The sequence below is a fragment of the Schistocerca cancellata genome, chromosome 3 (assembly GCF_023864275.1).
Source record: "Schistocerca cancellata isolate TAMUIC-IGC-003103 chromosome 3, iqSchCanc2.1, whole genome shotgun sequence".
NCBI classification, from domain to species: domain Eukaryota; kingdom Metazoa; phylum Arthropoda; class Insecta; order Orthoptera; family Acrididae; genus Schistocerca; species Schistocerca cancellata.
The window spans coordinates 102,333,347-102,351,164 of record NC_064628.1 but is presented as its reverse complement, the minus strand read 5'-3'; the positions used below and the strand labels follow the sequence as shown (position 1 = coordinate 102,351,164).

The window sequence follows — 17,818 nt, the reverse complement described above, 5'->3', positions numbered from 1 at the left end:
GACTGGAATGTTGTTGTAAAGGAAGGAGTAGAAGGAATGCTTATGGGACAATATTGGCTTGGTGATAGGAATGAGAGAGGAGAAAGACTGAGTTTTGTAATAAATTCCAGCAAGTAGAAGTGAGTACTTTGTTAAAGAATCACAAGATGAGAAGGTGCGCTTGGAATAGACTGGGAGATGCAGGAAGATATCAGTTAGATACACCATGGTCAGATATATTACGAAATCATGTACTGGATTGTAAGACATACCCAGGAAAAGATATAGACTCAGATCACAATATAGTAGTGATGAAGAATAGGCTGAAGTTTAAGAGATTGGTCAGGAAGGATCAATACACAAAAAAGTGGCATACGGAATACTAAGGAATGGAGAGATGTGATAGAAGTTCTCTTAAGTTTTTAGATACTGCAATAAGGAATAACTCAGTAGACAGTACAGTTGAAGAGGGAGGGACATGTCTAAAAAGGGCAATGACAAAAGTTGGAAAGAAAACATAGATACAAAGAAGGGAGCCAAGGCAAAATTGCTGCATGAAAAATGTGAAGAAATCGAAAAAGAAATGATTGTCGGAAGGACTCGTTCAACATATAGAAAAGTCAATACAACCTTCGTTGAAATGGTAGTAACGTTAAGAGTGCAACTGGAATTCCACTTTTAAGTGTGGAGGAGGGAGCTGATAGGTGGGGAGTACATTGATGGCCTCTAAGAGAGAGATGATTTACCTGATGTAATAGAAGGAAAAACAGTAGAAGATTTAGAAGAGAGAGGGGATCCAGTATTATAATCAGAATTTAAAAGAGCTTTGGAAGACTTAAAAGCTCAAATAAGGCACAAGGGATGGATAATATTCCATCAGAATATCTAAAATCATTTCGGGGAAGTGGCAGCAGATAGACTATTCACGTTGGCGTGTAGAATGTATGAGTATGATGAGTATGGTGATACCATCTGACTTTTGGGAAAACATCGTCCCCACGATTCCGAAGACTGCGATAGCTGTCAAGTGCGAGAATTATTGCACAATCAGTTTAGCAATTCATGCATCCAAGTTTCTGACAAGAACAATATAGATAAAAATGGAAAAAAAACTAGAGGCACTGTTAGATGATCAGTGTGGCTTCAGGAAAGGTAAGAGAGAGGCAATTCTGACGTTGCGTTTAATAATGGAAGCAAGACTAAAGAAACAAATTGTCGACCTGGAAAAAGCATTCTACAGTTTCAAATAGTGGAAGATGGTTGAAATTCTGAGAAAAATATGGGGCAAGCTTACAGGAGAGACAGGTAATATACAAGAGCCAAGAGGGGATAAGAAGAGCAGAAAACCAAGAACGAAGTGCTTGGATTAAAGTGTGTAGTCTTTTGCTCCTACTGTCAGATCTATACATTGAAGGAGCAGTGATTGAAATAAAAGAAAGGTTTAGGAGTGGAATTAAAATTAAAGTTGAAAGGATAGCAATGATACAATTTTCTGACGACATTGATATCCTCGGTGATGGTGAAGCAGAATTAAAAGATCTGCTGAGTGGAATGAATTGCTAATGAGTACAGAATATGGATGGAGAGTAAATCAAGGAAAGATGAAAATAATAAGTAGCTGAAATGAGAACAGCGAGTAAATTAACAAGATTGATGGTCATGAAGTAGATGAAGTTTAGGAATTCTGCTACATAGGCAGCAGAATAACCATTGACAAATGGAGCAAGGAGAACCTCAAAAGCAGACTAGCACTGGCAATAAGGGCACTGCTACCCAAGAGAAGTCCACTAGCATGAAACATAGTTCTTAATTTGAGGAGGAAATTTCTGAGACTGTACGTTTGGAGGACAGCATTGTGTGATAGCGAAACATGGACTTCAGGGAAACTGGAACAGAAGAGAGTTGAACCATTTGAGGAGTGTGGCAACAGGAGGATGCTAAAAATTAGGTAGGCTGATAAGGAAAGGAATGAGGTGGTTCTGCACAGAATAGGAGAGGAAAAGAATATGCAGAAAATACTCAAAAGAAGGGACACGATGATAGGACATCTATTACGGCATCAGGGAATAATGTGTGTAAATGACTGTGAATGTAAACTATAGCTATTGTAATACAATGAAGTGAGCAGAGGGAAGGTTGATGCTTGAGTCACTATCATCAGATTGCGATCATGATGATGGCAGTAACTCCGCATGCTTTCCCCCCCTTCCACACACTGCGAACCTATAGTACAGGTGTCTGTGACCCAATATGCCTACAGTGAATATCTTGCTTACCACACTAACACTACACTACATGATCAATAACTTAGCATGTAGTCTGCATTTTCTGCTTTCTTCCAAGGCTGACTTTGAGCAGGAATGCAATGTACTTTAATGTAAAAACGGGATTTTACCATATGTAGGAAGTGATATAATAGCGAATAGACCGACAATATACTGCTGGTTTTGTAGATAATGTTTTTGTCTGCCAGAATTCATGATGACCACAGACAGCAGCAAAAAGGATGCATACTGATAGGATTTTGACTGCAGACGTGAAAATATTGTGGTCATATGAACATAACAAAAATGAGAATGAATTTTAATAATGACTTGAGTGTACAAAAATTACAAATGACACTTTCTACCATGTACATGTGCACCAGCCAAGACGGGCAGTAACAACAGTCCCAGTGACCTCTGTGTGTGTGTGTGTGTGTGTGTGTGTGTGTGTGTGTGTGTGTGTGTAAAAATATAAACAGTATATTGTGTGTTACTCACCAGTGGCATTAATGTAATATATTTTGAAATAATGCTATCTGTTGATTGTTTACTAGTGTTTTGTATATTAGTTAACCCTATGAACTGAACTGCTCATGTAAATGATCTTCTACTTGCCCTGTTTGCCAAATCATAACAAGATGACCAATTTTGTGAAATTGAGAAATTATTTCCATGCATGTTCAAGATATCATTATTTGCCTCTACACAAATAAATGTAAAATTCCATCATCATTGGTTCAGAGATGGGTTCATTGCTGCTAAAACTATGTAATGCAATCATGGATTCATCATTACATAGACAAGGCAATGAGAAATTTAGTACTTACGAAGTTCAAGCCAATAAATTGATGCCATTGTCTTCGCTGTCAGATTGTAATGCGTATGTCCCACAAAGGTTTATTACAAAAGGCTACATAATACAGTCCCTACTAATTACTGTTAATAGTCCTTGGCCTGTAATTTTTCTGCGTGTCTTACACAATCTGCCCATGCCCATGCTCTCAATCACTGCATGCATAAGACTCCCGACATCTGCAGTTTTAAAAGTATTGTTATTCTATGCATCATGAACTTTGAAATGGGGTGCATTTCATCATGATGGGATTGTAATAGCAGTGTTACGGTGGTGGGCTAATTCCTTGGTGCCCATGTTGTTCAGAGATCTTTCGTATCTCATAGATACTTGCATTGACAGGCAGCATCAATTCTGCTCTAGTTCAGATGGATTGTGAAGGATGTTATTGCCCAATATCCAAACGATAATACCAGATTTCCTGGTATGGGACTTCATTCAGTTGCACTGAGTGGACATTGGCGTTATCCCTCACAATAACTGAATTTGGTTGAGGTATGGCAATAACTGCTTTATAAGCCATTGTTTAAATACACTGTACGTCGTCTCACTCTTGTAATCCACAGAACTGTTTGACTTTGAAGCCTTAAATATTAGTTTACTTTTGCGAATAAATCTTCTCCCTCCTGACCCTACAAGTACAATAGTAAAGCAACTACCATTGAATATTGAGACTGTAAGACCACCACACCCCATCATTCATTTCTCAGCACAATGTCCTTGCATGATTCTGGTTCGTATAGGTTTTGTCCAAGTAATGAGTGACATGTCACACTGTCTCGATTCTCCTGCATTCTTCTTAAAAATACAGGCCATGAAGCAACAGTATCACTTCTCTCCATAAGGAATTTTCTTGCATCGTTTATCGTTTGGTATCAAAAGCCCATCCTTAGCATTGTCCATTGACTGTCACTAAAATCCAAGTGTGAAACAAATTGTCTGCAGTCAGGTATTTGCCTCTTGAATACATACCAAATCTTGTATCAAGTAAAATGTTCTCAGAAAGTAATCCAGATCACCTACTTCTTCCATATGATTGCATTGCTGCCCTGGCAATTTAAAAGACACTGACCCAGTGGCTTTGATAGGTTTGTTCGCATTGCTTGAGATAAACACAACACCCAACACCTGTTCTTTCCTGGCTATTCACAATGTAGGGAATGAGCTCCACATGGTGATGAGCTGTCAGCTTCAGTCTCCCTCTGTTGAAGTTATGGTCTCTGAGCACTGCAGTTCACAAAGAGTTTCACAGGATTCAGTTTTGGGTCCAGTCCTATTCCTCTTATATATATATGTGATTGACCTTCCACTTAACATTCAACAGGCAAATGTTACAATAAATCCCATCAGAGAACAAAACACAGAAGTGATTGTTAATGACTATTTACAAATAATTATTTAGTGGTTCTCTGAAAATTGATTGACCCAAAATTTGGAGAAAAACACTATATGCAATTCTGGATAACAAATAGAATTATACCAACAATTGATGTAGTACATGTCCAGTAAATGTGGTAGAATCCTCCAAATTTTTGGGAGTACATATTGATGAAAACTTGAACTGTAAGAAGCAATTAGTGAGCTCAAACAGTTAAATTAGCTACTTTTGCTCTTCATGTAATTGCTAGTTTTGAAACAAGCAAATCAACTGTCTGAAACAAGCAAAATCAATTGTCTGACACATTTTCCTCATTTACACTCAGTAATTTCTCCTACAGTATTTTTCTGGGGCAATTCATCATATAGCAAGAAAATACTGATTCTACAAAAACGAGCAGTAAGAATATTATGTGGTGTTCACTCACGGACATCATATAGGTACCTGTTCAAGGAGAAGCTGTCAGTGGCTCAGAAAGGAGCTCAACATGCACCAACAAAAATTTTTGGTCATTTGCCCAGTAACATAAAATTTGTGACGGGTGGTATGGAAATGCCTCCCGTCGGGTAGGCCATTTGGAGCCAGCTTTAAATCATAATTTAAAATATGAGATGTAGGTGTTTGAGTAGGACTAAACATAATTGTGTGTTCATTAATGTTAACATTAATCATGTATACATAATTATCTTGTAAATTGACTCATTACACATCATTTTGATAAAAGAATCATTCAAATGGCTTATGGAACATGTAACAAACTGACGAACCGCTTTCCTGCACAGCGTCTTTTGGCACCAAGGACTTCTTTCTTCTGCAGTACTTATCTTTCTCCCTAAGTTCCTACCGTTCCCCTCCAGTCATCTTGATGCTTTGTGCTCTTCCTCCTCCTTTAAGTAGCTCTCCAAAGTTCCTCTTCTTAGTCCTCAGTGCACCTGTTTATGCATTCGGGAGGACGATGGTTCAATCCCGCGTCCGGCCATCCTGATTTAGGTTTTCCGTGATTTCCCTAAATCACTCCAGGCAAATGCCGGGATGGTTCCTCTGAAAGGGCACGGCCGACTTCCTTCCCCATCCTTCCCTAATCCGATGAGACCGATGACCACGCTGTCTGGTCTCCTTCCCCAAACAAACAACCAACCAACCAACCAACCAACCATCCTGTTTATGCCTTTCTCCATCTGGTTGCTGTCACCCTGTTGTATCTGGCCTTGAACTCTTCTAGTGACTAATGAGCAATGCATTTTGTCTGCTTTTGATGTCATAAATATATATCTGATGTTGAAATGCAAAGTTTGGTGGCTTTAATTTGCATTTCTTTTGTGTTACAGAATACAGTGCAGAGGCAAAGCCCTCAGTCTCCTATTGCATCGAATATTTCTACTGTGCCCACAACACAGAGTGCTTCAGTTTCTACACGTGGAACTACGTCATCACCTCAGTACTCTAGAACAGCAACAAGTTCGAACAATCAGACAAATGTGCCAGCGGCAGGCACTCGTGTACCACCGAAACCAAATAGTGGCTTAAAAGTAAGATGGAAATACATATCAATGGTGGTAATGATGGGCTTAGGTCTTAAGCGTATTTTTAACCGTAAGAAATTTTGTTCTTTTGTGTGTGTGTGTGTGGGGGGGGGGGGGGGGGGGGGAGAGTGAGTTACAGATCAGGTTGTCATGCTTTTACACAAATTTTAATGCCTATTGTGTATTCTTATTTCAGACTTTGATGCCTAGGCAGCAGTCAGTCAGTGTAAACACCAATACATCTACCACTAGCCCATCCTCAGCAAACAGTTCACGTGTCCAACAAATGACACGTTCAAAGGTTGCGAGCACTGCAGGTAACAGTCCAGTTGGGACTGTCAACAAAAGTTCACGTCAAGTAATAGATTTAACCGATGACGGAGATCGCGGGCGTTCAGGTGAGAAGACATTTTATGTGTGTCAGTAAAAAATTTTTGCCTTGGGTGTCCTGCTATTTAAGCAAGTAACAGTTGTGGTTTCTAGGAAAGGTTCACAATTTAGTTAAACTGTTCTGGTCTTATATTCCCATTTTGGAATAGGATGTAACCTGCGTGGCAGACGTAGGTTTTGCTTATTGGTCTCTCCTATGCTATAGTAATGAGAAGTGTTTCCAACATTATCTCATGCCAGACATTGCAATGTGACTTCATATATTATGTGATTAAAAGTTTCCAGGTACCTGGTTGAAAATGACTTAAAAATTCATGGCCCACTCCATCAGTAATGCGGGAATTCAGTATGGTGTTGGCCCACCCATAGCCTTAATGACAGCTTCCACTTCCACAGGCATACATTCAATCAGGTGCTGGAAGGTTTTTTGGGAATCGCAGCCCATTCTTCACAGAGCGCTGCACCGAGGACAGGTATCGATGTCTGTCGGTGAGGCCTGGCACGAAGTTGGCATTCCAAAGCATCCCAAAGGTGTTCTATAGGAGTCAGGTCAGGACGCTATGCAGGCCAGCCCATTACAGGGATATTATTGTCATGTAACCAATCCACCACAGGCTGTGCATTATGAACAGGTGCTCGATCGTGTTGAAAGATGCAGGTGCCATCCCCGAATTGCTCTTCAACAGTGGGAAGCAAGAAGGTGCTTAAAACGTCAATGTAGGCCTGTGCTGTTATAGTGCAAGCCCCCTCCATGAAAAACATGACCACACCACACCACCACTGCCTCCGAATTTTATTGTTGTAACTACACGTGCTGGCAGATAACACACTCGTCAGGCATTCACCATATCCACACCCTGCCATCGGATAGCCACATTGTGTACTGTGATTTGTCACTCCACACAAAGTTTTTCCCCTGTTCAATTGTTCAATGTTTACGCTTCTTACACCAAGTGAGGCATTGTTTGGCATTTACCAGTGCGATGTGTGGCTTATGAGCAGCCGATCGACCATGAAATCCAACTTTTCTCACCTCCTGCCTAACTGTCATAGTACTCACCGTGGATCATGATGTAGTTTGGAGTTCCTGTGTGATGGTCTGGATAGATGTCTGCCTATTACACATTATTGACCCTCTTCAACTGCCTGCAGTCTCAGTCAACAGAAGAGGTCAACCTGTATGCTTTTGTGCTGTACATGTCCCCCTCACGTTTCCACAACACCATCACATCGAAAGCAGTGGACCTAGGGATGGTCAGGAGTGTGTAAATCTCGCGTATAGACTTATTACACAAATGACACCCAATCATCTGAGCATGTTCGAAGTCTGTGAGTTCTGCGGAGCTTCCCATTCTGCTCTCTCTCAATGTCAAATGACTGCTGAGGTCGCTGATATGGAGTACCTGGCAGTAGGTGGCAGCACTATGTACCTAATATGAAAAACTTGTGTTTTGGGGGGTGTCCGGATACTTCTGATCATGTAGTGTATGATAATATAGTGTTAAATATGCCATGGCTCTTGTGCCAAAGATTCTGATTCACATTTACAGCAAATTTTGACCAAGTTCAATAAGGTGATGCACCTCTGTTTTTGTTTTCTACACTTAACATATCACTTCACAGGCAGGCATCCTTCGCATCTTCAAAAGCATATACCTCCTGTTGCACCAATCATGGCATGCAGCCTTTCAGGCAAGCCACTGATTAGTGCTGCAATGTCCTCTTGAGGAATGTTTCCCATTCCTTCAAGGATGCTTCCTGTATTTCCCCTGTTGTCTCTGAAGAGTGCTGATGGGCCTTCCTCCCTAGCTGATTCCATATGTGCTCAGTTTAATGTTAAACTGTCATTAGTAAAGAGAGGGAACGGCACAACACCCTCCAAAAGGATTTCATCTACATATCAGTGTACAAGTACAATGGACTCCCATGCTCCACAAAGATCAAATCTGTTCTTGCAGTCATACTGATTCCCGCACACATCATCAGAGAACTACCCTCGAAAGTTGTCCTGGGTGAGAATGTGCAAGGGGTATCTGTTTCTCCAATCCTCCTTCAGACCCCAATTTACCATCAGATGACTGCAGGTCAAATCACAGCTCATCAGTGAACAACACTTGCTCCCATTGTGGGATCAGCTAGGGAGCCAGGCCCACAGCATCCTTCAGAGATCCTAGAGGACCTATGAGAGGCCCTCCTGAAAGAATGGGAGATGATTCCTCCAGAGGACACTGCAGCACTACCGTATTTACTCGAATCTAAGCCGCACTTTTTTTCCGGTTTTTGTAATGCAAAAAGCCGCCTGCGGCTTAGAATCGAGTGCAAGGCAAGTGGAAGTTCTGAAATATGTTGGTAGGTGCCGCCACAACTAACTTCTGCCGTTGTAAAGGCACAAAGATAAATACTGGCGCCAAAACCTCCGCGTCAGTAAATAAATTAAAAAAAAAGGTGGAAGACGAGCTTTTTATCTCCGCCCCGAGTTTTGACCACTGCATTTTCGTACATTATCCAACAAAGTAAATACAAATTCCGTATTGTTGATCTTCGAATGTAGCATAATTTCAATGTACTAAGAAAATCCGACATGCAAAACTGTTTGGAATGTTTGTCAATATGGCCAACTCTACTTTCTGAATTTTTTCCTACCCGTGAGAAGAGATGGTTGCTAATAGGAACTTGATGAAATGTGAATCACATATGCAGTATTCTCTTCACCATAAGAATAATACAAATATCAACATTGTCATGTATTCTTTCGTGTTTGCTGCTATCTCATTTAAATCCTGCCTGCCTAATAAACTACGAAACTAGAGTGAAACAGCAAACGCGGAAGAATATACGTATCGTGTCATGTTTATATTCGTATTATTCTTATGCCTAATAGTGATACAGTGAGAAATGAAGCACGGCAACTGACTAGATTTGTAATTCTAAGATGACTCTAATTTCTGTGAAGAATTTGATGTACCAAAGAAGCGGCCGCAAAGATTTTCAAACGGAGAAACATTTTCGCCTAACTCTCGTTCAGAACATGTTGTATCATACGCAGTCTATTATTTGGTTCTTGTTGATCATTATCAAAGAAAGCAGCAGTGTAAGTAACAACAAATAGCAGTCTCTTGCCATTGTTTCGCTAATGAGACGATTACTCTCTCTCTCTCTCTCTCTCTCTCTCTTCTTCTTTTTTTTTTTAACTGTAAGCGGCGGTAGCGCGCACAAAAGCAAGCCATGCCGCGAGCGGCGACAGGCCGTAAACACGCACATCAATGCGACAAACAATGCGTGACACAGTACAGTAATGCATTTTCAGCTTAGAGTGACGCAAACACCTATAACAAAGAAAACAGCACTTATCTGATCAAAGCAAAATGAGCAATCGATTCAAACCAGACGAAGCACGTGAAAAAGTAAGGGTACCCGTATAAATACGGACAGAACGCCTGATGCATAGCAATGGCTACCTGGTAAAGCTTAACTGCTAAACTTACGACTCGAACCAAACTACTGTAGCTGTATCGTCATTCATTCGACCTAAATTGTGTCTCATATTACAATGGACCAACTTTTTTTCGATTTGGAGGTGCGGCCTAAAATTTTACTGTCCCCTTGAATTTTGAGTCTCAAATTTCTGGTGCGGCTTAGATTCGGGAATTTTTTTTTCCTTTATTTAGAGTCTCATTTTTTAGGTGCGGCTTAGATTCGAGTGCGGCTTAGATTCGAGTAAATACGGTAATTGGGAGCATGCCTGAAGTGTTGAGTGCTGTGATTGCTGCAACAGAAAATATTATATTGCTTTTATAGATGCACAGGTGGTCTGCTTGCTCTTGTGGGATGTAGTCAAGCTGTGTGATGCTCTGGCCAGTTCTAGGCCCATAGCATTTCTTCTGGATTGAAGATTGGCTTCTTTCACACTTCTTTGGATGGTTCTCTCACCAACATTAACCGCTCAGACTTGGTGAAATAGATTTCATGCTTCGATGTGCACCTCGCCCCTGATTAACTGGAGATGATGGTTGCAAAACTGGTATTACACTTATCTGGATAGGAGGGACTGCTTGTGGTTTTGATCATTAATTTTATGTGTATTCATATTCAAAAGCAAGGAATACATATTCTTAAAAATGCATAACTGTAAGCATATGATTTTAGATGAATAATTAAGTTACACTATTACACTGTATTAGTAGTCTCTGACTTTAGCTGCTGTAGAATAGATATTCATGAAGCAATGCATATTCCTACCCTTTTTCAAATGATATTCTTAATCATTTTACCTCAGATGTTGTTGTTAATATTTCCTCTTAAAATAACTACTCTGTCTTTATGTATAATTATTGAATTTAGCAAAACTCATTTTTCTGAGGTGTTGGATACTATCTACCGTATTTATCGCAATGATTTGGTGTAGAAGGTTGTGAAAAATCAATTCAGTTTCAACAAAGTGACTAAAAACTGTTCTTCAGTTTCCAGTGGTTCCATACATGCATACAAAGATATGACTAAATGAGTTCTTAGGAAAGGTATCTAATCATTCTGGCCGTAACTCAGTGTCCAGTACTAAACAATAGCACCGGTTACTCCCACAGCAAAGCACTTCAGAATATTAAAATCCCTCAAGGCAAATCGCACAAGTCTGCAGTCATAAGACAAGGAGACACTGCTCTTTGTAGACAAGACTCTGCAATGCAAACCATTCTGTACAAGATAACAATTGGATATTCCTCCAATTTCAGATAATCTTTCTTCGACCCCACTCTAAAACCCAGAATTGAGTTGCTCCTAAAACTATAATCCATAAGTGCTTGTTAAAGTTAGTTCAACCTTTATTTCTTCCCTAATCCTGGGTTCAAATGCTACGAGATTAGACAAGTTTGGTTGTTTTACACTTCAATAAAATTACTGAAAATTGCTAGTGAAGGGAACTCCTTTAAATTATAATTGAAAATACTACCTAGAACAGACTTAATCACTGTTCTGCTAAGGCTCCAAGATCCACCCCTTAGGCATTTGTTGCTTCATTCAGATGGATCAATAGCTTGACTGAAACTGTGGTCAGCTCAGGATGAAAGCTCAACCTCAGAACCACGAAGCCCATATTAAAATACTATGGAACCATTTACAATTGACAAAACAATGCATTTTTCAAACTTTTAACAGCAGTTCTGCTTAAGCAGATGGTGTCATATCATCTCCATGTGGCTAGCTTCTCTGCTGCAGATTATGGTTTTCTGCCAAGGAGTTTCCTCTTCGATGTTGCACATCAGCATCTGCATTCACTCAGCTCCTCTCTCTTTATTCATCTATAACACTATGTACTTTTAAAAAAAATCATACCAGCAAGAAATCAGTTGCTTACCATCAATCTACTTTCGCCCGTCACAAATGTCAGTTGTTGTTTCAGTTGGAGAGAACTCGAAGTTGTAAGAAGTGGTAATCTCTTGCCAACGTTGCTCTTCTCAAGCCTGACCCTTTTGTCCTTACATATGCTCATGTTTCCCTGTACCTTCTTACAATTCTGGAAATTGTGGAAGATGTAGTTCTTAACAATCTACAATGTAATGCATGCTCTGAGCATTTTCCACCAGACCAACGTCTTCACGGCGTCATGGTATGTTTACTCTACGAAGCTGATAATGATCACAGAAAGATATTACAAAAACATATGATTGAAAGGAGAACAACACAAGATACAATGATAAGTGCAACAAGAGTATCAAGTGATCTGTTTTTAAGGTTACACAGCTAAAACAAGGCTAGTGCAATAAATGGTTGAAACTTTGTTGATTGCTCACAAAGCAAGACCAATAACTAGGAACCGGAACCTGTAGCGTCTATTCTTGGCAAAATTCACTTCTTTTTTTAATTTGTAAACGATTATATGCACTAACATAAAAGGTTATTGTGCTACTTGAGTGAAGATGAACAAAGCCTTAGTTCTTTGAAATTGGCTTTTAAAAAAAAAGTCTTGATGGGAACTTTTTGACTGGATTGTTTGCATTTGCAAAAACTTCAGCACTTTTAGTTCCAAAATGGCCTTTGTTTTCTTGGTTCGGCAGTATTTAAGCTTTCAAGAATGACTGTCTGTTTAAAAGCAGCAGCATTTTCCCATCAGTAAACCAAATGTGTCACCAAATTAAGGTGTTTCTGGACATTATTTGTCTTTTTCCACCCAATTCGATGATTACAAAATCTGCAGACTATTTTGAGCTTTCGTGGGCTTTCATAACAGTGCGATCCATGCTTCACAACGTTATAAATTGAACAGACACTATTTAACATAGAAGTAGAACAGAATGTATGGTAATTCGGCTTTATGGTTAGGGGAAGGATTTCAGCGCAGTCGAAAAATGTAGAATTTTGTTTTCCAGTCGCTATTGCATAGAATGCAGGCACTATTGGCTATAGTAACAGAGAGCCAAGAGTGTAAATGTACTAGAAGTTTGACTGCCAGATGGGAGAGGAGAGGAGAGGAGAGGTGTAGGGAAACAAGCCCTGCCTCCCTTTAGCAGGAGAGCAGCCTACAGCAGGACTGACACATTGTTACAGTGATCGCTGATCTCTTCTGGTATTATAAGGGTGGTAATGAAAATCCATGATGTCCAGGATTAGTTGCTTAACTTTTTTCAAAGTAAGAAAAGAAAACCACAAACAACACACAACACACGGCATTCGGGGACGTCTACTGCGCAGTTGCTTGTTGAGTTTAGCAGAGTATTGTTAATGACATAGTTCATGCCTTTAGTGGTATTTGATGCGATCACAGTTAAATACATCATCCATATAATTTGCCATGTTAAAAGTTTTCGCATTAACCATCTTTTCGCAGTGGTTAGCACACTGGACTCGCATTCGGGAGGACCACGGTTCAATCCCGTCTCTGGCCATCCTGATTTAGGTTTTCCGTGAGTTCCCTAAATCGTTTCAGGCAAATGCTGGGATGGTTCCTTTGAAAGGACACGGCCGATTTCCTTCCCAATCCTTCACTAACCCGAGCTTGCGCTCCGTCTCTAATGACCTCGTTGTCGACGGGACGTTAAACACTAACCACACCACCGCCATTAACCATCTTTTGATCATTGGCTAACAAGCAAACGTATGCATTTCTTTGTTGTAAAATGCTAGGTCACATGGCTGAGTACTACTACAGACGATTCAGCCGCCCACAATTGGCATGGCACCAGTTCATTTTCAATATTTATATGCAGGCATTAAAGGTATTTCAGACTATTCTGATAAAATTGTTCATATGGATACAATTCACTGTGAAATAGTGTCTTTTAAGTAATTTCGCATTTTTGAATTTTGAGGCAGAATTTGCATCTATTTCACATTTATTGCAAAATGTGAATTTTTATAGTCCCTACCATATTCAGTCAGAAAGTACAGGATAAAGTGCTACGCTTCGATTAAACGGTTGTTTACATATCATTTATTATGTGTTGCGTTTTCTGTGCCAGTAAGTGCAAATCCAGTTTCGAGAAATAGCCAGGGAATGCACGGAATATTTGTAGAAGACAGGAAGAATTATTGCATTGATTTGACTTTTTAACTTTCTTTGTGGATAAGTACTACTCATGGGATTCATGCTTTTAAAAAAAAATGCTTGATGTATATTTAATGGCATTAAGTAAAGCAACTGACACATTTACACTGTCCTGCTGTAGAGACTGTAGGGATTGTTCTGTTGCCAAATAAATATGATCTACTTTTCTGTTATAATTATTTATGCATTGAGGTGTCTTTCAGTGTTAATATGCAGATATGTACCACGTTACTCATGATCTTCCAATGAAGCCTTAAACAATCATGGAAAAAACTTCTCATTGCAGCACAACCAAGGACAACAGCTGTAATGACCTCTGTCAATACAAATACAGTCCCAGCCAATAACTCTGTCGGTGCGGCCACAACCATGACACCCACAAGCTCCATCAGAATACTTCCACAACCGGTAACTGCAACTGCTGTAGCTGCTGGTGCAAACATATTGGCTACGGTAATATCTATTTGCAGAAGCTTGATCACACATATTATATATAGTAAGCTTGATCACACATTATAGTCTTGTAAAATTGAATGAGAATTGTCACAAAGTTAACTAGAAATAGGAGTGTGTTGTTGTCTTACAAAATTGAGTTAGAATTGTCACCATGTCAATAATTCAAATGAAACCTGGTTTGCTATTGAAATATGACATGCTTAATGTCATATATTGTAAGTATTCCTAGGTTTTCTCCTTGAGCAAATGATATTCATCTCTCTCTCTGTGCCCTTCAATAGCGGTTGGACACAAAAGTATATACTTCAGGGGAGGGGGGGAAGGTCCATATTCTCTAGCTGCCTTCCATAGCTGGATGGTTCCAAATTTCAACAGTTTTATGCTGGCATTGCAGACGTGGGCTTCAAATAACTGCATGTGTAAAAGCCGGCTTGTTTAATGTTGGGCCTCTGAAGTCGAGATACCAGTCTGTATTTACCTTTCCAACACACATAGTTAGTAGTAAAGAAGCCTACGACATGAGGCATTGAATTGAGCAGAAGCTGTAATATACTACACAGGTATTTCAGTCCATAGTGGGAGATCCTGTTACAGTGTAAGCAAACTATTAGCAACCAACCTTTATATTTGTCTGTCGAGTGTTTAGTGAGAGAACGAGTAGTTACCTAATGTGCATTAATTATTGATAAGAATTTTGTCTTTTTGTAAAAAAGCATGTTGCAGGCAATGAATCTGAAGTGATCTCAGAAATGGATCAGTGTGCCCAAACCAAGAGAGAACAAAAGCTGTGTTCAGAATCAGCGCTGAATTGTCCTGTGGTCACTGTTTCGGTCCTGTAGTTAGCTGTGTTATTTTGAGAATGTATTTCAGTCAGCTGGATGAATAATAGCTAGCTAACTTAAGGAATCTTCAGCCTTCTAAGTCTCTTAATTAACCCTGATGTATGGGCAACTTACTCTGGAAAAAATGCTGATCTCCATTGCTCATCCTCACAAGAAACAAACTTTTGCCAACTACAAATCTGCACTGCAGTAGGTTTTATATAAGCCTTTAATACAACAGAAGCTAATTTTGATTCTGTATAAAATGTCATATTTCAAGTGGCTGATTGGTTTTTCAATCACATGAACTGGAAAATCTATAAATCACATCAATGTAATGATGTGAGGAAGTTATTAGGACAGGAAGAAAAATATGTCCGATGTTTCTGGTTCAGAATTTTTGCAGATTTCTGTGTGTGATGACATTGCTCAGCCATCTAAAAGTAAACATAAATAATCTTGTGTAGAAAGAAAAGAAGAAAAAATAGAGGGGGAGATGGACTGAACACAACTCAATATAAATCACTGTATGCAGCAATATTTCCCATTGAGAAATCTGACTCATTCTGCATCGTAGAACATGTAACTGTTGGATGGTGTGGGGGGGGGGGGGGGGGGAGAGGAGACAGAGAGGTGTGAAATAAATAAAAACATTTACAGATGAATGCTTTCACTGTAATTTTTGATTGTCTTTTAAGTGAAAGTAATTTGTCAGTCTAATGTAAACAAAAACAGAAATCATTTCTGTGGTCAGTGGAATTGGTGCACATATTTAACCAGGTATGAGATGCTTGCAATTGTATTTTAAGTGTCTCCCTTGTATATGTAATCTGATACTCAGCTCATTGATACCTACTTTTTTTTACTCAGTATGTTCTTTGATTTCATTTGTTTCCTTGAACACTATCTGCTGTTTTGTTTGATAGAATCTCCTATTTTAAAAGTTGATGAACATATCACTATGTGCTTCTTTCTGCTGATGTTTAGTAAATAGAAAATTTTTCTGGTATATTTATTTATAATTCCATTTTTCCAGTTCTTTCTCCTGATAGGTGGTGATTACTCATTTACTAAAAATCTGTAATGACTGTAGGTCATCTGATGCAAACTAGCTAAGTTTTAGGTTAATACTCAGAATATTTTCTTTTTATTTATATTTAAAGATGTGTGTGAAATTTTTTAGGGCGTTACAACCAACAGCAATGTGCCTCGATTAACATACCTTGTACCAGCTACAAATCAGCTGCAGCAGCGACCTGTTCTATTGGCAAGCTCCCCGTCACAGGTCAGTGTGCGCGCGCCCACACACACACACACACACACACACACACACACACACACACACACACACACACACCACTCCTTTACTTTCTATGGAATTAGGTTCTTGTAGAGTAGTATCTGTTCAGTAGATGGTTAGAAATGCATGTGAAGCACAAACATCTATTTATATATCAAGTCACTTGCTTTTCTGAGACACATTTCGGGATATCATAACTTTCTTCATTAGGTGAATTCATTAAGAATTTTGAAGTGTGAGGCATGCAGAGCATATATGATTTTGAAAATAAACTTCTGACCGTTGAAAGCCAAGAGCTACATATCGCACATAAAATAATAAACACACAAAATCAATATTTATGTTAAATTTTTAACAGAATTCATGTGACGGAGATACATCCTCCGAAACTCAGTATGAATTCATAGAATAAGTGACAAATTAAAGAGTATTCTTATTTCAATTATATTCATAAGTCATATTTAGGTCTAACATAACATGTTTGCATTCAAAATGTGTGAATTTCACTTGTAAAAGTTCTTCCATGTGGATTATGAATGTGTTTGGTGTATCCAGTTTTCATGAGGTTGGAGAACTAAATGAAGAGCATTAATGATTATTACATCACTCTAAGCACATTATTTTACTAAGTTATGTGCTTAAGATAGAAATAGACCAAACTTGATGATCACCCATGACAGATGTGCCATGGTGTTTTGCCTTTAAAGAGCACAGTTGGACTAAACTACATGGCCAGTTCCTTGCTGCCCAAACTTCCCTCATTCGCTCGCTGTGTTTCTTTTTCCGGTTCTCTGTCCACGCTTCTTGTTGGCTTCGTGTCTTCGGCTTCATCTTGGTTGCCTATTTGGTTTGCCCATATTTCTTTCATCTTCCGGCTGTGATCTTGCTTGCATTCTTCAGTCAATTTTACGCCTGTTCGTTTGTCACAGTGTATCTCATGTAGTTTAATTTTCTTAATGATGATTCTGAATTTTATTCTGTCGTTTATTGTGTCTGCTGTTATGTTGACTAGGTTCAGGTCGGTTTTTACCTCTTGCCACCCATTTGTTGTTTCTAGTGGTTACCCAGTCAAAGATCTGTTGGATCAGTCTGTGTGATGGCATTCTGTACAGGTGTCCATAGAATTGTAGTCTGCGTTTTCTAATCTTTTCTGTGATTGTGTCCATATGTTTGTATAGTTCATCTGTAGGTTTCTTGCTCTATATTCCATTGTAGTTAGTTGCGCCAAATATTTTCCTAAGTATTTTCCGTTCTAGTTTTTCTAGTTGTCTGATACGTGTATGCCCTAGTGTTAGTGTGGTCTCTGCTGCATAC

At 39.2% G+C, this 17,818-nt stretch overlaps 1 protein-coding gene across 3 annotated transcripts in view; it reads left to right on the top strand.

Annotated features, from left to right (window-relative positions):
* Positions 1-17,818, top strand: part of LOC126177108 (activating transcription factor 7-interacting protein 1-like) — a 186,370-nt gene that overhangs the window by 132,655 nt on the left and 35,897 nt on the right. For all 3 annotated transcript variants that reach the window (XM_049924374.1, XM_049924375.1, XM_049924373.1), the window contains exons 8-11: positions 5,803-6,003; positions 6,194-6,395; positions 14,214-14,380; positions 16,388-16,489. In XM_049924374.1, coding sequence (XP_049780331.1) covers positions 5,803-6,003; positions 6,194-6,395; positions 14,214-14,380; positions 16,388-16,489 — 672 coding nt within the window. The remainder of the gene's footprint in view (positions 1-5,802; positions 6,004-6,193; positions 6,396-14,213; positions 14,381-16,387; positions 16,490-17,818) is intronic.